Source organism: Mustela putorius, unplaced genomic scaffold (genome assembly GCF_011764305.1).
Source record: "Mustela putorius furo isolate JIRA1106 unplaced genomic scaffold, ASM1176430v1.1 tig00000196_pilon_pilon_pilon, whole genome shotgun sequence".
NCBI lineage: Eukaryota > Metazoa > Chordata > Mammalia > Carnivora > Mustelidae > Mustela > Mustela putorius.
In genome coordinates, this window is record NW_025421310.1 from 4668932 (window position 1) to 4690614 (window position 21683).

The 21683-nt window shown below is 40.3% G+C and overlaps 1 protein-coding gene across 1 annotated transcript in view; it reads left to right on the top strand.

The window, feature by feature from the left end:
• The first annotated feature begins 8027 nt into the window (after positions 1–8027).
• Positions 8028–21683, top strand: part of LOC101689503 (NACHT, LRR and PYD domains-containing protein 13) — a 38320-nt gene continuing 24664 nt past the window's right edge. Inside the window, exon 1 of the mRNA XM_004777081.3 lies at positions 8028–8328. Coding sequence (XP_004777138.3) covers positions 8028–8328 — 301 coding nt within the window. The remainder of the gene's footprint in view (positions 8329–21683) is intronic.

Genomic DNA, 21683 nt, shown 5'->3' on the forward strand with positions numbered 1-21683 from the left:
CAGTAGATCATCCTTTCGCTTTGATGCCTCATGATTTTTCATTGCTTGGATTTGTGACCACCCTCGTATATTGGCATTTTTGACTTGTAAATAATACATGTTTAATGTGCACAATTCAGTGCATTTGGGGGTAGGTATATATGTTGAAATGAGCACCACTGTTGAGGCCATAAACGTCCTTCCCTGCCCAAAACATCCTCCCACCTTATTTTTGTGATGAGAACACTTAAGACCCACCCTCTTAGCATATTGTAAGCACAAATGCAGTATTGTCAGCCATAGGTCCTATGGTGTATATTAGCTCTCCAGAATTTTAATTTTTTACATTTTATTTTTTCAGTGCTCCAAGATTCATTGTTTATGCACCATACCCAGTGCTCCACGCAATCCGTGCCCTCCTCAATACCCATCACCAGGCTCACCCATTCCACCCCCCACTCCCCTCCAAAACCCTCAGTTTGTTTCTCAGAGTCCACAGTCTCTCATGGTTCATCTCCCCCTCTGATTTCCCCCCAATTCACTTCTCTCCTTCTCCTAATGTCCTCCATGTTATTCCTTATGCTCCACAGGTAAGTGAAACCATATGGTAATTTAATCTCTCTGCTTGACTTTTTTCACTCAGTATAATCTCTTCCAGTACCATCCTTGTTGATACAAAAGTTGGGTATTCATCCTTTCTGATGGCTCTGTAATATTCCATTGTGTATATGGACCACATCTGTATCCATCTGTCTGTTGAAGGATGTCTTGACTTTTTCCACAGCTGGGCAATTGTGGACACTCCTGCTATAATATTTGACTTTTTAAATTTTTATTTTTATTTTTTAAATTAATTTATTTATTTTCAGCATAACAGTATTCATTATTTTTTCACCACACCCAGTCCTCCATGTAATCCATGCCCTCTATAATACCCACCACCTGGTACCCCACCCTCCCACCCCCCCCCACCACTTCAAACCCCTCAGATTGTTTTTCAGAATCCATAGTCTCTCATGATTCACCACCCCTTCCAATTTACCCCAACTCCCTTCTATCTCCCCATGTTCTCCATGTTATTTGTTATGCTCCACAAAAAAGTGAAACCATATATGATAATTGACTCTCTCTGCTTTACTGATTTCACTCAGCATAATCTCTCCCAGTCCCGTCCATGTTGCTACAAAAGTTGGGTATTCATCCTTTCTGATGGAGGCATAATACTCCATAGTGTATATGGACCACATTTTCCTTATCCATTCATCTGTTGAAGGGCATCTTGGTTCTTTCCATAGTTTGGCAACCGTGGCCATTGCTGCTATAAACATGGGGGTACAGATGGCCCTTCTTCTCACAACATCTGTATCTTTGGGGTTAGAAGTCCTAGCAACAGCAATCAAACAACAAAGAGAAAAAAAAGGTAATTGGCAATGAAGAAGTCAAGCTCTCTCTATTCGCAGATGACATGATTCTTTATATGAAAAACCCAAAATACTCCACCCCCAAACTACTAGAACTCCTACAGCAATTTAGCAACGTGGCAGGATACAAAGTCAATGTACAGAAATCAGTGGCTTTCTTATACACTAACAATGAAAATACAGAAAGGGAAATTAGAGAATCCATTCCATTTGCTATAGCACCAAGAACCCTAAGATACCTGGGAATAAACCTAACCAAAGAGGTAAAGGATCTGTACTTGAGGAACTACAGAACACTCATGAAAGAAATTGAAGACACAAAAAGATGGAAGACCATTCCATGCTCTTGGATCAAAAGAATAAACATTGTTAAAATGTCTATACTGCCTAGAGCAATCTATACTTTTAATGCCATTCCGATCAAAATTCCACCGGTATTCTTCAAAGAGCTGGAGCAAATAATCCAAAAATTTGTATGGAATCAGAAGAGACCCCGAATCGCTAAGGAAATGTTGAAAAACAAAAATAAAACTGGGGGCATCACGCTACCTGATTTCAAGCTTTATTACAAAGCTGTGATCAGCAAGACAGCATGTTACTGGCATAAAAACAGGCACATAGACCAGTGGAACAGAGTAGAGAGCCCAGATATGGACCCTCAACTCTATGGGCAAATAATCTTCAACAAAGCAGGAAAAAGTATACAGTGAAAAAAAGACAGTCTCTTCAATAAAACTTAAGATTACAAAAAAAATTGACAAATTTAAGATTACACATGTAAGTGATACCATGTGGAATCTGCCTCTGTCTGGCTTTCACTTAGCAAAATGTCTTCCAGGCAAATTCTTCTGGCAGGAGATTGGCAGATGGGGGAGATAGGGAAAGGTTGATAGAAGGGTACAACTTTTAGCTCTAAGATGAATAGGATCTGAGGATCTAATGTACACGGTGCTTATACTTGCTGACATTGTACTGTATAATTGAAATTTGCTGAGTAGAACTTGAATGTTTCCACACATGTGTATAGTAAGTGAGGGGATGGATGTGTTAATTCACTCAGTGGGGGGGGGGCTTCATCATGTATACATTGATCAAACCACCACAAAATACACTTGAGATACCTTAAAGTTTTGTCAATTATACCTCAATGAGACAAATTTTAGAATGAGGAAAATCCTTTCTCCCTTTACCTGAGTGAGAATTAATAATTGTTAAAAAAAAAAAAACTTTTTTATTTTATGTATTTGAGAGAGAGAGAGAGAGAGAGAGAGAGAGCATGGGAAGGGAGAAGGTCAGACGGAGAAGCAGACTCCCCGTGGAGCTGGGATCCTGATGCAGGACTCGATCCCGGGTCTCTGGGATCAGTTGCTTAACCAACTGAGCCATCAAGGCACCCTAAAAAACTTTTAAAAATGTAAATTCAATTAGCCAACATATAGTGCATCATTATTTTTTGATGTTGCGTTCAATGTTTAATTAGTTGTGTATCACACCCAGTGCCTGTCACATCAGGTTGTCTTTATCCATTCCTCTGTTGAAGGACATCTCAGTTCCTTATCAACTTTAGATTCAGACTTGTCTTGATAGCAGCTTAATGCCTTTTGTATACATCGAAATGCATCCTCTCCCTGTTTGACCCTTAATATCTCCAGTGCTCAGGGTGCCTCCCAGTGCCTCTCCCAGGCTCCCCCAGCACTAACCTCTATTCTAGGTTCTATCATGTTCGGTTATTTCTGAACTTTATATAAGGATACTATGCAGTGGTGACTGTTGTGACCTGGTCTCTTCTGCTCGACCTAACAATTATGAAGTTGACCCATACTGTTGCACAGGTTGGTTGTTTTTATAGCTATTTCTGTCTAGAAGGCCAGTGTTTCCCCATTTCCCCATTGCTGGACATTTGGTTGCCTCCTCGTGTTTGACTATCATCAGCTAGAGCTGCCATAAACATTCTTGTTCATGTCTTTTTGGATGTGTGCCTGGGAGAGGAATTGCTGGATCTGTGCATGTGTAGCTCTAGGATTTATGGCCAGTGAGCTGTACACAGCGATTGTATGTTTTCACACTCCTCCAGGGAAGGTGTGGTTTTTCTAGTTCCATATTGGTGACAATGCTAGATGACCGCCCTTACCATTGTAGCTCTTCCCGCAGGGGTATAGAACTCTTCCCCTGTGGATCTATTGGAAATTTTCTGGTGAGTCCTCTTCATGCACCATCTGAAGAACTTCATGTGTGATATGCCTCTTGAAGTGTTCCAAGCATTGGTACAATTAGGATGTTTTCGTAACAGTTGTTGGGGGCCGTGTTCTGTATACCTCAGTTAGGTCAAGCTGCTAATGATGTGGATCAAATGTTCTATGTCTTATACTTTTTTTCCTACCTGTTCCCTTAAATCTTAAATCTCCAGTTAATCCCCATTTTATTTCTATTTTTGCTTTATGTAGTTTGAAGCTGTATTACCAGTTTCATAAAATTTCAGAGCTCCTCTGTCTTCCTGCTGGACTAGTCCTACTATAAAATGTCCTCTGTGTTTAGTGATAATTTTGTCTCTAAATGTAATTAGATAATGTTACAGCTATGCTTGTTCTGGGTAGGGTGTGAACTCTGAATTTTTTCCACATGAACTTACTCTAAATGTCTTATGCCCTGATACTTATCATGTGCCTTTCAGTTTTAATCCCATTTGACCACATTCTTGAGTTAGTATTTATCCCATTTATGTTTCTATGATTGCCAACACCTTGGGGTTTTGGTATGTCCTCTTGATCTTTGTTTTCCACGTTTTTACTCTTCCTTTGTTGTTTTTTGAAGAAATTGAGTATTTTCTCTTTTACATTCTCTTGTTACAGTGGTTACTGTAGAGAGTTCAGTATTTATCTCTGACTAGTGGTTTGCCTGAGATGTCATGACTGATCAATACAAGAATCAAGGAACAGCTGAGCTTTCTTGATTTCTCATCCTTTGTCACCTGTGTCACCATTTCTGTGTTTTACCACGTATGTTATAATGTGTTAATATATATTAATATACAAAACATTTTAACACAATATGTTGTCAAGGGTTAAAATTCTTGCACATTCATCCCCACATTGACAATTTCTGTGTCCCTGCTTGTGTTCTGCCATACTTTCTTTTTTTTTTTTTAATTTCTTTTCAGCATAACAGAATTCATTGTTTTTTGTACCACATCCAGTGCTCCATGCAATATGTGACCTCCTTAATACCCACTACCAGGCTCCCCCAACCTCCCACCACCCCCGGCCCTTCAAAACCCTCAGATTGTTTTTCAGAGTCCATAGTCTCTCATGGTTCACCTTCCCTTCCAATTTCCCTCAACTCCCTTCTCTCCATCTCCCCTTGTCCTCCATGTTATTTGTTATGCTCCACAAATAAGTGAAACCATATGATAATTGACTCTCTCTGCTTTACTGATTTCATTCAGCATAATCTCTTCCAGTCCTGTCCATGTTGCTACAAAAGTTGGGTATTCATCCTTTCTGATGGAGGCATCATACTCCATAGTGTATATGGACCACATCTTCCTTATCCATTCATCCGTTGAAGGGCATCTTGCTTCTTTCCACAGTTTGGCGACCATGGCCATTGCTGTTATGAACATTGGGGGTACAGATGGCCCTTCTTTTCACTACAGCTGTATCTTTGGGGTAAATACCCAGGAGTGCAATGGCAGGGTCATAGGGAAGCTCTATTTTTTATTTCTTGAGGAATCTCCACACTGTTCTCCAAAGAGGCTGCACCAACTTGCATTCCCACCAACAGTGGAAGAGGGTTCCCCTTTCTCCACATCCTCTCCAACACATGTTGTTTCCTGTCTTGCTAATTTTGGCCATTCTAACTTGTGTAAGGTGGTATCTCAATGTGGTTTTAATTTGAATCTCCTTAATGGCTAGTGATGATGAACATTTTTTCATGTGTCTGATAGCCATTTGTATGTCTCCATTGGAGAAGTGTCTGTTCATATCTTCTGCCCATTTTTTGGATATGATTATCTGTTTTGTGTGTGTTGAGTTTGAGGAGTTCTTTATAGATCCCGGATATCAACCTTTTGTCTGTAGTGTCATTTGCAAATATCTTCTCCCATTCCGTGAGTTGCCTCTTTGTTTTTTTGACTGTTTCCTTTGCTGTGCAGAAGCTTTTGATCTTGAGGAAATCCCAAACGTTCATTTTCGCTTTTGTTTCCTTTGCCTCTGGAGACCTATCTTGAAAGAAGTTACTGTGGCTGATATCGAAGAGGTTACTGCCTATGTTCTCCTCTAGGATTCTGATGGATTCCTGTCTCACATTGAGGTCTTTTATCCATTTCAAGTTTAACTTTGTGTATGGCATGAGAGAATGGGTGGATTTCATTCTTCTAAATATAGCTGTCCCATTTTCCCAGCACCATTTATTGAAGAGACTGTCTTTTTTTCCACTGTGTATTTTTTCATGCTTTGTTGAAGATTATTTGCCCATAGAGTTGGGGGTCCATATCTGGGCTCTCTCCTCTGTTCCACTGGTCTATGTGTCTGTTTTTATGCCAGTACCATGCTGTATTGGTGATCACAGCTTTGTAGTAGAGCTTGAAATCATGTAACTTGATGCTGCCAGTTTTATTTTTGTTTTTCAACATTTCCTTAGCAATTTGGGGTCTCTTCTGATTCCATACAAATTTTCATCTGAAAAAGTTTTTAGGTAATGTGTGTATATATATGCCTGCTGGTAATGAATTCTCTGCTTTAAAATTTTTTTGAAATTTCCAGCTCTACTGAGGTAAGACAGACATTTCAGTTGTAAGTGACCTTTTTAAAAAGGTGTACAATGTGGTGACTTTTTTCATCTGTTGATGGACGTCTAGGTTCTTTCCATAGTTTGGCTATTGTGGACATTTTTCCTTTTCTTTTTTTTTTACAAAATTTTTTGTTCTTCACCATACAATACATCATTAGTTTTTGATGTAGTGTTCCAAGATTGATTGTTTATGTACAATACTCAGTGCTCCATGCAACCCATGCCCTCCTCTAAAACCCTCAGTTTCACTTATATGTGAAACATAAGGAATAGCACTGAGAACATCAGGAGAAAAAAGGGAAAAATGAAGGGGGGGGATCAGAGGAGGAGATGAACCACAAGAGATTATGGACACTGGGAAACAATCTGAGGATTTCAGAGGGAAAGGGGTAGGGGGATAGGTTGGCCTCATGATGGGTATTAAGGAAGGCATGTAATGCAATGAGCACTCATTATTACATGCAAACAATGAGTTATGGAACACTACCCAAACTAATGATGTACTGTATTGTGACTAACATAACATAATAACACTTTTAAAAGTGCCCCCCCAAATAAAACCCTCAGTTTCTCAGAATCCATAGTCTCTAATCTTTCCTCTCCCCCCTCTAATTTTCCCTAATTTTCTTTTCCTTTCCTTCTCCTAATGTCCTCCATGTTATTCCTTATGCTCCACAAGTAAGTGAAACCATATGATGATTGACTTTCTCTGCTTGGCTTATTTCACTCAGCATAATCTCCTCCAGTCTCATCCATATTGATGCAAAAGTTGGGTATTCATCCTTTCTGATGGCTGAGTAATATTCCATTGTATATATGGACTACATCTTCTTTATCCATTCATCTGTTGAAGGGCATCTCAGCCCCTTCCACAGTTTGGCTCTTGTGGACATGGCTGCTATGAACATTGGGGTACATATGGTCCTTCTTTTCACTCCATCTGTATCTGTGGGGTCAATACCCAGTAGTGCAATTGCAGGGTCATAGGGAAGCTCTATTTTTAATTTGTTGAGGAATCTCCACACTGTTCTCCAAAGAGGCTGCACCAACCTGCATTCCCACCAACAGTGTAAAAGGGTTCCCTTTCTCCACATCCTCTCCAACATTGGTTGTTTCCTGTCTTGACTTTGGCCATTCTAACTGGAATAATGTATCTCAATGTGGTTTTGATTTGAACTTCCCTGAGGGCTAATGATGAATATTTTTCATGTGTCTGTTAGCCATTTGTATGTCTTCATTGGACAAGTGTCTGTTCATGTCTTCTGCCCATTTTTTGGCTTGGTTATCTGTTTTTTGGGTGTTGAGTTTGAGAAGTTCTTTACAGATCTTGGATATCAGTCCTTTTGTAGTGTCCTATGTGAATATCTTCTCCCATTCCATGGGTTGTCTCTGTTTCATTTTTTTTTGGGGGGGGTCAACTATATTTATTTTTTCATATATTCTGCCCATTTTTGATATGATTATCTGTTTTGTGTGTGTTGAGTTTGAGGAGTTCTTTATAGATCTCGGATATCAACCTTTTGTTCAGTCAGTGTAGAGTAAGTTGCTCTTTCCTTCTCCTGCACCAGCTGCTGCTCTAAGCACTGGTGGTGCAGCCCAGAACAGACACCATCTCTGTCCCAAGGAGTTTACATTCTTGCACAGCTGAGAGATAGAGAAGTGTACAAACACTGGTAGCAGTAGAAACAGGTGTTACTGGGAGAAAGCAGAACAAGTGTGTAGATGTGTTTTGGAGGTGGTGACATCCTGGCTTATGGTTTCAACTCTATTCTCTACAGGTTCTGTTCTGTGGATTTAACAGTCCCTGGGCAGAGCTAGAAGTCTTGGGTGTTGGGCAAGATGAGCTCCTCTGTGAATGTCTACATCAACAATGGTTCCTGTGATAAGCTGCTGTCTTACCTTATGGGCCTGGATCAGTTGCAGCTGGAGGAATTCAAGCTGTGCCTCCAGTCCCCAGAGCTGCTGTTTGGGAACTTCCAGAAGATCCCCTGGGCAAACTTGAAAGCCAGTGATCCTGCTAATATGTTAAGTCTGTTGGGTGAATACTTTTCAGAAAGGCAGATATGGGAAGTGACCCTCAGCATCTTTGAGAACATGAATCTGACTTCATTGTGTGTGGAAGTTAGAGCAATACTGAATGGTGAGTGGGTCCACAGGAGGGATGGAGGGAGGGGAGGTACAGAGGGACATCTGCTTTGTGCTCATATGAGCAAGGAGATTGTTGGTGGATTTTTATGGGGCCATGCCAAATTGCTACCCCTGAAAAATCCCCCTGCTGTGCTATGAAAGTTTCAGGTAAAGGTATGAAGGCTACAATGATTTGGAGCTCTAGTCTGGAAGGGAATGGTGATTCCAAGCAGAAAGAGGAAACTGAGAGGTACACTCCGTTGTGTTGCAAACCTTCTTTTGAAAATACAGATTACCTCCTGGAGGGGAGGTGGGTGAGGGGATGGGGTAACTCAGTGATGGGCATTAAGGAAGGCACATGTTGTGATGAGTGCTGTGTGTGTCACACAACTGGTAATTTATTGAACACCTATCTGAAACTAATGATGTACTATACATTGGCAGCTATAGTACTAGGGAATGATTGGGGTGTAACAGGAATTTCATGTTTGCTTACACAGGATTATTTTTCCTACAAGGGAAACACGAGGTAAATGCCAACACAACAAAATAAGGGGCACCTGGGTGGTTCACTGGGTTAAGCCTCTGCCTTTGACTCAGGTCGTGATCCCAGGATCCTGGGATCAAGCCCCACATCAGGCTCTCTGCTCCACTGGGGAGTCAGCTTCCACCCTTTTCCCTCTCTCTGCCTACTGGTGATCTCTGTCAAATAAATAAAATTTTTTTTAAAAAACTGCACCCAGCTGAGCCAAGCCATGAAGGAATATACAAAATGTACATGCACATACACACCTCAAACATCTACCAGCTACCCTAGCACAAGCCACATCCACCCAACACTTACTGTCTGATTTTAGATTGCTTGTTCACCTTCACAGATCCTTACAAGCTGTAACACTTGCCACACCTGCAAGCAAATGTCGGGCACTTTTAAATTATTGTTTGTTTGATTGATTGATTGTGTTACGTTAGTCACCATAAAATACATCATTAGTTTTTTAAAAATTTCAGTGTTCCAGAATTCATTGTTTATGTACCACACCCAGTGCTCCATGCAATCCGTGCCCTCCTTAATACCCACCACTGGGCTTACCCCTCCCCTCACCCCTTTTACCTCCAAAACCCTTAATTTGTTTCTCAGAATTTTTGATGCAGTGTCCCAAGATTCATTGGTTATGTACCACACCCAGTGCTCCATGCAATACATGCCCTCAATAAAATCCATTCTCCATAAAATATCATTCTCGGAGGTATAGCTCAGTGGGAGAGCATTTGACTGCATAAAATATCACTCTCCATGGGGGAAAAATGAGAGCCTTCCCACTGAGATCAGGAACATGACAAGGATGCTTGCTCTCACCACTCTTGTTCAGCATAGTACTAGAAGTCCTAGCAACAACAGTCAGACAACAAAGAAATAAACAAATATTTAAATTGGCAAATAAAAAATAAATTTGCAAATAAATAAAAGGTATTCAAATTGCCAAAGAAGTCAAACTCTCTCTTTGTGGATGACATGATACTTTATGTGGAAAACCCAAAAGACCACCCCCAAACCACTAGAACTCATACAGCAGCAATTCAGAAATCCACTTTTGGGGACACCTGGGTGGCTCAGTTGGTTGGACAACTGCCTTCGGCTCAGGTCATGATCCCGGAGTCCCGGGATCGAGTCCCGCATCAGGCTCCCAGCTCCATGGGGAGTCTGCTTCTCCCTCTGACCTTCTCCTTGCTCATGCTCTCTCTCACTGTCTCTCTCTCTCATAAATAAATAAAATCTTAAAAAAAGGAAGAAATCCACTTTTGCAGCCAGGATACAAAATCAATGCACAGAAATCAGTTGCTTTCTTATACACTAACAATGAAACTGTAGAAAAGGCAACTAGAGAATCGGTTCCATTTACAATAGCACCAAAACCCACAGGATATCTTGGAATAAACTTAATTTATTTTATTTTTATTTTTTTAAGGTAAAGTGCATGCTGTGTTTGTGGAGGCATTGCAGTAGCTAGCTAGCTGCCTGGTGTGCTATTGAATTGTGTAGTATTTACTGGGACAGTGATGTGTTTCATAACCGGTTAGCAAGTGTGAAACTGTGCTACTATTTTTGTTGGAATCCTTTTACTGAATGTATCACTGATCTCATTTTCCTGTAAAATAAAAACCCATGTGGTGTTTATCCCATTTTCTCTCTTCAGTGAGCTTTAGGAGTGCATATGCCACTTGATGGCAGAACCAGTTGTCTCTGAGACCGGTACAAAATCGTCCTAACTTTTGGTGGTATCTGTTATGAGCCAGGCATCGATCTTGATGCCTCCTGTGCATTTGTACGTAGTCTTTACTACGCTCATAAGATGTAGTGTTGTCCCACTTTTGCAGACGAGGAAACAGTCCAGAGGTCAAGTGAATTGTCCAAGGTCACAGAGCTGGTAACTTCAACCCAGGTAGTGGATCTCCAGAGGCTCTGTGCTTGACTGTACACTGCTTCCTTTGCCCCAGAATGAGGGCATGAGTTCTAAGCAGTAGGGATGGGAGCTGGCAATGTTATTTCCCAAATCAGAGATTCAGAGTCTTGGAAATTCAGGCTCTATGGATCTTCAGGTGGGTAGGAGGATAGGGTGGGGATGAGATTTCCCTGTCTACCCACCATCCTTTCTCCATTCCCTCCCCCACCCCGTCTTCCCCCTTCATTTGAAATTCCTCATTTACTCTTGTGTAGAATGGGCAGGTGTTGAACAGAGAGCTGGAGAGTGGAACCTAGAATCCTTAAATCCTGTTGTTGACTGGTGATCCCAGAGGGAGGCTTGTGCACAGAGGAAAATGTCATTTAAGGAACGACCTCCTTCCTGGCCACTGGTCCTTTATAAGTGCTGTAGAGCCAGTGTTGTAGAGCCTGGCACATTGGAAGATCCCATTTTTTCCTCGTCCTTATTTGGTTCCTGGGTGACTTGTGAAGGGGGTGTGGCATATGGAGGACACCTCGCCAGCAGGAAAGAGCCCTAGACCACATCATGTCCTGGCAATGTGAGCGATGATACAAAGGTCCAGCAGGTCAAGATAGCTTCCATTTCCCCTTGGCTCCATTTTCTAGGAAATATGGCATAATGAGAGTGTCTGTGCTTGAACGATGCTGTGTTATGAGTATGTGAATGCATGTGTGTCTACAAGTCTATGTGTGTTATTTTTCGGGGGCCCTGGGTTTAGGTTTGGTATCAGAATGCCAGGATTCAAAGCCTCGCCCATCTAACCAACTATAACTCAGGGCAAATGACTTACCACTGAGCTCTCTGTTCTCTCTTCTTGAAAACCTGGCCTACTGTACCTACCTCTGCATTTCTAGGATGAAATGCTTAGAAGATGAGAAAGTTTTCACACATTTGTTTATCTTTGGGGTAGTTTTCTCTGGATTCCAGGTGCTAGTTTGAGACAATGCCAGATGGCCTGTATCAGAACTGGAAATGTCCTTGTCATTGCATGGCACATATCTTCTACCCTACCCAAGTTTGTTCTGACAGATTTTGGGTAGGTGAATCTGTGATTTCCCTGCAAAAGGGAAGTCAGGACTGGGATTTTTTTTTTAATTTTTATTTTTTATAAACCTATATTTTTATCCCCAGGGGTACAGGTCTGTGAATCACCAGGTTTACACACTTCACAGCACACACCAAATCACATACCCTCCCCAATGTCAATTGTACTTAAATTCTAGGCTATGGCGTTGGCTCTTTTTTTTTTTTTTTAGTTTTTTTAATTTATTTTTTTAAATATTTATTTATTTATTTATTCATTTTATTTTTTTTAGAGACATTATATAATTTTTTATTTTTTATAAACATATATTTTTATCCCCAGGGGTACAGGTCTGTGAATCACCAGGTTTACACACTTCACAGCACTCACCAAAGCACATACCCTCCCCAATGTCCATAATCCCACCCCCTTCTCCCAAACCCCCTCCCCCCAGCAACCCTCAGTTTGTTTTGTGAGATTAAAAGTCACTTATGGTTTGTCTCCCTCCCAATCCCATTTTCTTTCATTTATTCTTCTCGTACCCACTTAAGCCCCCATGTTGCATCACCACTTCCTCATATCAGGGAGCGCGTTGGCTCTTTTTAAAAAAATTAATTTATTTTCAGCATAACAGTATTCATTATTTTTTCACTACCCCCATTGCATTGCTCCATGCAATCCGTGCCCTCTATAAATAAGTGGCCCCAGCTAGATCTAGAGCCTTTAGTTTAATGTATCTAGATATAGAGTGTGGCAGCAAGGCTATAATCTGGAGGGATCCCCTCACTGGGTTTATGTGCAACAGAGGAAATGCAATGTGTCATGTAGTTGATGTACAGGTAAATGAGCTAGTGATGAGGGGATGATCTTAACTTACTGTGCTATGCTCCTAAGATTCCCCATTCAGTTTCCCTATTGCTAGGAGAGCTGACCCAACCCTGGAAAGACCCTACAGGTAGGCTCTGTGAGGCTCCTCAAAATTTGTTTTTGTTTTTGTTTTTTGGCCAAGTTCACCATGGTAGAGCGTGATGGGTGGTAGTGGTTCAAAGGAACATGCAGCATGAAGAAGCAGCCCAGGACCCAGCTAGATACCCAGATCACATCCTGCAAGCCTTGACAACCAGTAGAATTATAAATGTTAGAGCCATGTCTCCGTTAGAGCTGTTATCCCTATGGGACATTGGCTTATAGCAGCTAAGCACTGAACAGTAGAATAAGTTATTGCTGTGTGAGTTAGACATGGAAGGGGCCCTTCAGCTCATGAGGAATGGGGCATTCAGAGTGGTTTTGTGGAATATATGGAGAGGGGCTTGGTTTAGAACCCAATTCTTCGTGCTTTTATTTTTATGGTGCTCTAGTGTGCATAAATAGAATGTTTTCTATGTGCTGGGCATTTTACATACTTGGGATAAGAAAGCAAACAGAGGCTAGTCATTTGGGTCCCTCCTTCAGTGGGGTGAAGAGAGGTACTGAAGGTAAGAAATAAGTACACTACATGGTATGTTGGGAGGTAACAAAGGGAATGGAAAGAGAAAGGTGAATAGGGAGAGTCTTGGGTGTGTTTTGTAGGGATCAGGTGCAGTGCTAATCAGGTCTGCCCAGCACCACTGAACTAAAATTTGAGCAAAGACTTGGGAGAAGAGAAGGTGGGTCATATGAGTGTTGGGAGAGTGTGTTCCTGATGGGGGGATGGCTGGACCTAAAGAACGTGAGTTGATGGAGCTAGGGGATGTGATTCCTGTGTCTTTAGTCTCAGGCTTGTCAGGGCAGTCCTTGGCTCTGCAGAGAGCATCCATCACTGGCCATTTTCAGCCTGGGTATCTCAATATCCCACTATCACTATTTGTTGCAGAGATGACACAGTCATGGGGACCCCAAGATCCAAACCAAGAAGCAGCAGAGATTCCAGAAGAAGAAAAAGGTTTGTATGCTACTTTATGGTGATTGTGGACAAATTGCTTGATGGGTCATCCATTTTGTTGGGTCTCTAATTGTCATCACCTCTGAAGTTTTCTTCTCTAATTGTCATCACTTCTGAAATTTTCTTCAATTTATACCATTCCCCACCTGTTCTTGCATTGCTGCTTATTGAATAATAAGTTGCTGTAAACTAGGTAATTTCTGACTCCACTGTCTGTTCTTAGATACCAGTGTCTGTTTCTGGACATTGTGATTTTGTTGAATTAACAGGTAACTGTATTTTTTGGGTACCAGTTGATTGTTGGAGATTTTCATGTTGACAAAATAATACATGCAACTATGGAACAGGCTTGGATTTCTCAAATATATGTACTGGTGTATAATCCAGAAAGAATCCCAGAAACCTAAAACTTGTAATGAAAAACATCAATCCATTGCTTAACCCTTGAGTTCTGTAGAAGCAACTATATGCTACTCTTGGCTGCCACTTAACTATTTCTATGCTCATAAAGGGGTTAACATACACTGCAACTTCTTGGTTTTTCTTTTTTTTCCATTAACATATAATGTATTATTTGCCCCAGGGGTGCAGGTCTGTGAATCATCAGGCTTACACATTTCATAGCACTCACCATAGCACATACCCTCCCCAGTGTCCATAACCCAACCACGTTCTCCCTAAACCCCTCTGCCCCAGCAACTGTCAGTTTATTTAATGAGACTAAAAGTCTCTTATGGTTTGTCTCCCTCCCAATCCCATCTTGTTTCATTTTTTCATTTTTTCCCCTCCCTACCCCCATGACTCTCCACCCTGCCCTTTGAATTCCTCATATCAGAGAGATCATATGATAATTGTTTTTCTCTGATTGACTTATTTCGCTTAGCATAATACCCTCTAGTTCCACCCATGTCATTGCAAATAACAAGATGTCATTTTTTAGATGGTTGTATAATATTGCATTTTGTGTGTGTGTGTGCCATATCTTTTTTTTTTTTTTTTAGATTTTATTTATTTGAAAGAGAATGAGAGAGAGCATGAGAGCTGAGAGGGTCAGAGGGAGAAGTGGACTCCCCAGGGACCTGGGAGCCTGATGTGGGACTAGATCCCGGGACTCTGAGATCATGAGCTGAGCTGAAGGTAGTTGTTTAACCAGCTGAGCCACATATTCTTTATCCATTCATCTGTTGATGGACATCTAGGTTCTTTGCATAGTTTGGCTATTGTGGACATTGCTGCTATAAACATTTGGGTGCACGTGACCCTTTGGATCACTACATTTGTATCTTTAGGGTAAATACCCAGTAGTGCAATTGCTGGGTTGTAGGGTAGCTCTACTTTTTTTTTTCATAGATACAACATTTATTTTATTCTATTTTTTGTTTTTTTTTTAATTTATTTTTTATTTATTTTCAGCATAACAGTATTTATTATTTTTGCACCATACCCAGTGCTCCATGCAATCCATGCCCTCTATAATACCCACCACCTGGTACCCCGACCTCCCACCCCCAACCCCTTCAAAACCCTCAGATTGTTTTTCAGAGTCCATAGTCTCTCATGGTTCACCCCCCCCTTCCAATTTCCCCCAACTCCCTTCTCCTCTCTATCTCCCCATGTTCTCCACGCTATTTGTTATGCTCCATAAATAAGTGAAACCATATGATACTTGACTCTCTCTGCTTGACTTATTTCACTCAGCATAATCTCTTCCAGTCCCATCCATGTTGCTACAAAATTGGGTATTCATCCTTTCTGATGGAGGCATAATACTCCATAGTGTATATGGACCACATCTTCCTTATCCATTCGTCCGTTGAAGGGCATCTTGCTTCTTTCCACAGTTTGGCGATCATGGCCATTGCTGCTATAAACATTGGGGGTACAGATGGCCCTTCTTTTCACTACAGCTGTATCTTTGGGGTAAATACCCAGTAGTGCAATGGCAGGGTCATAGGGAAGCTCTATTTTTTATTTCTCAAGGAATCTCCACACTGTTCTCCAAAGAGGCTGCACCAACTTGCATTCCCACCAGCAGTGTAAGAGGGTTCCCCTTTCTCCATATCCCCTCCAACACATGTTGTTTCCTGTCTTGCTAATTTTGGCCATTCTAACTGGTGAAAGGTGATATCTCAATGTGGTTTTAATTTGAATCTCCCTGATGGCTAGTGATGATGAACATTTTTTCATGTGTCTGATAGCCATTTGTATGTCTCCATTGGAGAAGTGTCTGTTCATATCTTCTGCCCATTTTTTGATGATTGTCTGTTTTGTGTGTGTTGAGTTTGAGGAGTTCATTATAGATCCTGGATATCAACCTTTTGTCTATACTGTCATTTGCAAATATCTTCTCCCATTCCGTGGGTTGCCTCTTTGTTTTTTTGATTATTTCCTTTGCTGTGCAGAAGCTTTTGATTTTAATGAAGTCCCAAGTAGCTCTATTTTTTTAAAATTTTTTATTTCTTTTCAGCGTAACAGTATTCTTTGTTTTTGCACCACACCCAGTGCTCCATGCAATCCGTGCCCTCCATAATACCCACCACCTGGTTCCCCCAACCTCCCACCTCCCCCCTGCCCCTTCAAAGCCCTCAGATTCAGAGTCCATAGTCTCTCATGGTTCACCTCCCCTTCCAATTTCCCCCAACTCCCTTCTCCTCTCCATCTCCCCTTGTCCTCCATGTTATTTGTTATCTCCACAAATAAGTGAAACTATATGATACTTGACTCTCTCTGCTTGACTGATTTCACTCAACATAATCTCTTCCAGTCCCGTCCATGTTGCTACAAAATTGGGTATTCATCCTTTCTGATGGAGGCATAATACTCCATAGTGTATATGGACCACATCTTCCTTATCCATTCGTCTGTTAAAGGGCATCTTGGTTCTTTCCACAGTTTGGCGACCGTGGCCATTGCTGCTATGAATATTGGGGTACAGATGGCCCTTCTTTTCACTACATCTGTATCTTTGGGGTAAATACCCAGTAGTGCAATTGCAGGGTCATGGGGGTAGCTCTATATTTAATTTCTTAAGGAATGTCCACACTGTTTTCCAAAGGCTGCACCAATTTGTATTCCCACCAGCAGTGTAAGAGGGTTCCCCTTTCTCCACATCCTCAATTTTTAACTTTTTGAGGAACCTCCATACTGTTCCAGAGTGGCTGCACCAGCTTGCATTCCCACCAACAGTGTAGGAGGGTTCTCCTTTTTCTGCATCCTCCCTTACATCTGTTGTTTCCTGACTTGTTAATATTAGTCATTCTGACTGGTGCGAGGTGGTATCTCACTGTAGTTTTGATTTATATTTCCCTGATGCCGAGTGATTTTGAGCACTTTTTCATGTGTCTGTTGCCTATTTGGATCTCTTCTTTGCCAAAACGTCTGTTCATGTCTTCTGCCCATTTCTTGATTGGGTTATTTGTTCTGGGCAAGTTCTTTATAGATAAGTTCTTTATAGATTTTTGGATACTAGCCCTTTATCTGATATGTCATTTGCGAGTTTCTTCTCCCATTCTGTCAGTTGTCTTTTGGTTTTGTTGACTGTTTCCTTTGCTGTGCAAAAGCTTTTAATCTTGATGAAGTCCCAATAGTTCACTTTTGCCCTTGCTTCCTTTGCCTTGGCAATGTTTCTAGGAAGAAGTTGCTGCGGCTGAGGTCGAAGAGGTTGCTGTCTGTATTCTCAAGGATTTTCATGGATTCCTGTCTCACATTGAGATCTTCCATCCATTTTTAGTCTTTTTTGTGTATGGTGTGAGGAAACGGTCCTGTTCCATTATTCTGGATGTGGCTGTCCAATTTTCCCAACACCATTTGTTGAAAAGACTGTCTTTTTTCCACTGGACATTCTTTCCTGATTTGTTGAAGATTAGCTGTCCACAGAGATAGGGTCCATTTCTGGACTCTCTATTCTGTTCCATTGATCTATGTGTCTACCATACTGTTTTGAGGATTACAGCTTTGTAATAGAGCTTGAAGTCCAGAATTGTGATGCCACAAACTTTTTTCTTTTTTCTTTGTTAAAGATTTTATTTATTTGACAGAGATCACAAGTAGGCAGAGAGGCAGGTAGAGAGTGGTGGGTGGGGAGCAGGCTCCTTGCTGAGCAGAAAGCCCTATGTGGGGCTCAATCCCAGGATCTGATATCATGACCTGAGCCAAAGACAGAGGCTGAGCCCACTGAGCCACCCAGGTGCCCCTGGTTTTCTTTTTCAACATTCCACTGGCTATTTCTGGTTCCATAAAAATTTTAGGATTATTTATTCCATTTCGTGAAAAAAAATGATGGTATTTTGCTAGGGATTGCATTTAATGTGTAGATTGCTTTAGGTAGCATAGACATTTTCACAATATTCTTCCATGCTATGAGCATGGAAAATTTTTCCATTTCTTTGTGTCTTCCTCAATTTCTTTCATGAGTACTTTATAGTTTTCTGAGTACAGATTTTTTGCCTGTTTGGTTAGGATTATTCCAAGGTATCTTACAGTTTTGGGAGCAATTGTAAATGGGATCAACTTCTTAATTTCTCCTCTGCCTTGCTGTTGGTGTATAGAAATGCAACTGATTCCTGTGCATTGATTTTATATCCTGACACTTTATTCCTGTATGAGTTCCACCAGTTTTAGAGTAGATTTTTTGGGGGTTTTCCACACAAAGTATATCATACGCAAAGAGTTAGAGTTTGACTTCTTCTTTGCTGATTTGGATGCCTTTTATTTCTTTTTGTTGTCTGATTGCTGAGGCTAGGACATCTAGTACTATGTTGAATAGCAGTGGTGATAGTGGACATCCCTGCTGTGTTCCTGACCTTAGGGGAAAACTCTCAGTTTTTCCTCATTGAGAATGATATTTGCTGTGGGTTTTTCATAGATGGCTTTGATGATATTGAGGTATGTACCTACTATCCATACACTGTGAAGAGTTTTGATCAAGAAAGGGTGCTGTACTTTGTCAGATGCTTTTTTTCATACCTATGAGAATATCATATGGTTCTTGTTATTTCTTTTATTAATGTCTTATATCACATTGATTGATTTATGGATGTTGAACCAACATTGCAGCGCAGGAATAAAGCCCACTTTTTCATGCTGAATAATCCTTTTAATGTACTCTTGGATCCTATTGGCTAATATATTGGTGAGAACTTTTGTACCCATGTTCACCAAGAGTATTGGTTTGTAATTCTCCTTTGGGTTCTTTGTCTGGTTTTGGGATCAAGGTCATGCTGGCCTCATGAAATGAGTTTCGAAGTTTTCCTTCCATTTCTATTTTTTTGGAATAGTTTCAGGAGGATAAGTATTAATTCTTCTTTAAATGTTTGGTAGAATTCCTCTGGGAAGCCGTCTGGCCCTGGGCTCTTGTTTGTTGGGAGATTTTGGATGACTGCTTCAATCTCCTTACTGGTTATGGGTCTGTTCAGGTTTTCTATTTCTTCCTGGTTCAGTTCTGGTAGTTTATACGTCTCTAGGAATGCATCCATTTCTTCCAGATTGTCAAATTTGCTGGTGTATAGTCACTCATAATATGTTCTTATAATTGTTTGTATTTCTTTGGTGCTGATTGTGATATCTCCTCTTTCATTCATAATTTTATTAATTTGAGTCCTTTCTCTTTTCTTTTTGATAGGTCTGGTCAGGGGGTTATCAGTCTTATTAATTCTTTCAAAGAACTAGTTCCTAGTTTCATTCATTTGTTCTACTATTCTTTTGGTTTCTGTTTCGTTGATTTCTGGTCTGATTTTTGTTATTTCTCTTCTCCTGCTGGGTTTAGGCTTTCTTTATTGTTCTTTTTCCAGCTCCTCTAGGTGTAGGGTTAGATTTTATATTTAAGGCCTTTATTGTTTCTTGAGAAGGGCTTGTATTGCTATGTACTTTCCTCTCAGGACTACCTTTGCTGTAACCCAAAGATTTTGAACAATTGTGTTTTCATTTTCATTTGTTTCAATGAACTTTTTTTTATCTTCCTTAACTTTTTAACTTTTATTTTTTAAATTTCTTTTCAGTGTGCCAGAATCCATTGTTTACTAAAATTCTTTAATTTCTCAGTTGACTCATTCGTCTTTAGTAGGATGTTCTTTAGCCTCCATGTTTTTGGTTCTTTCCAACTTGTGATTACGTTCTAGTTTCAGAGCATTGTGGTCTGAAAATATGCAGGGAATGATCCCAATCTTTTGGTGCCAGTTGAGACCTGATTTATGACCCAGGATGTGATCTATTCTGGAGAATGTTCCATGTGCACTAGAGAAGAATGTGTATTCTGTTGCTTTGGGATGGAATGTTCTGAATATAACTGTGATGTCCATTTGGTCCAGTGTGCCATTTAAGGCCTTTATTTCCTTGTTGATCTTTTGCTTGGATGATCTGTCCATTTCAGAGAGGGGAGTGTTAAAGTTCCCTGCTATTATTGTATTATTGTTGATGTGTTTCTTTGATTTTGTTATTAATTGGTTTATATAGTTGGCTGCTCCCACATTAGGGGCATAGATATTTAAAATTTTTAGATCTTCTTGTTGTACAGACCCTTTGAGTATGATATAGTGTCCTTCCTCATCTCTCATTATAGGCTTTGGCTTAAAATCTAATTTATCTATTATAAGGATTGCCACCCCTGCTTTCTTTTGAATTTACTTTTGAATTTACCATTAGCATGGTAAATTGTTTTCCATCCCCTCACTTTAAATCTGGAGGTGTCTTTGGGTCTAAAATGAGTTTCTTGTAGACAGCATATTAATGAGTCTTGTTTTTTATCCATTTTGATATCCTGTGTCTTTTGATTGGGGCATTTAGCCCATTTACATTTAGGGTAACTATTGAAAGATACGAATTTAGTGCCATTGTATTACCTGTAAGGTGACTGTTACTGTATGTTGTCTCTGTTCCTTTCTGATCTATTACTTTGAGACTTTCTCTTTGCTTAGAGGACCCCTTTCAATATTTCCTGTAGGGCTGGTTTGGTGTTTGCAAATTCTTTAAATTTTCATTTGTCCTGGAAGCTTTTTATCTCCCCTATTTCCTATGACAGCCTAGCTGGATATAGTATAACTGGCTGCAAATTTTTCTTATTTAGTGCTCTAAATATGTCATGCCAGTCCTTTCTGGCTTGCCAGGTCTCTGTGGATAAGTCTGCTGTCAATCTAATATTTATACTATTATATGTTACAGACTTCTTGTCCTGAGCTGCTTCCAGGATTTTCTCTTTGTCACTAAGACTTGTAAGTTTCACTATTAGATGATGGGGTATGGACCTATTTTTATTGATTTCTGAGAGGGGTTCTCTGTGCCACCTAGATTTTGATCCTTGTTCCCTTCTCAAAATTGGGGAAATTCTCTGCTATAATTTGTTCCAGTATACCTTCTGCCCTTCTCTTTCTTTTTCCTCTGGGATCCCAATTATTCTAATATTGTTTCGTCTTCTGGTATCACTTATCTCTTGAATTCTCCCCTCATGGTCCAGTAGTTGTCTCTCTTTTGCTCAGTTCTTTATTCTCCATCATTTGGTCTCTCTTTTGCTCAGTTCTTTATTCTCCATCATTTGGTCTTCTATATCACTAATTCTTTCTTCTGCCTCATTCATTCTAACCATAAGATCCTCCATTTTTTATTACACCTTGTTAATAGCTTTTTTATTTTAACTTGGTTAGATTTTAGTTCTTCTATTTTTCCAGAAAGAGATTCTCTAGTATCTTCCATGGTTTTCTTGAGCCCAGCTAACACCTCGATAATCATCATTCTGAACTCTAGTTCTGACATTTTAATAATGTCCATATTGATTAGGTCCCTAGCCATCAGTACTGCCTCTTGTTCATTTTTTTTTTTTTTTTGGAGGTGTTTTACACCTTGTCTTTTTATCCAGATAAGAACAGATGAATGAGAGAAAAAATACTAAAAGGGTAGTAATGACCCCAGAAAAAAATACACTAACCAAGTCAGAAGAGACCCAAAAC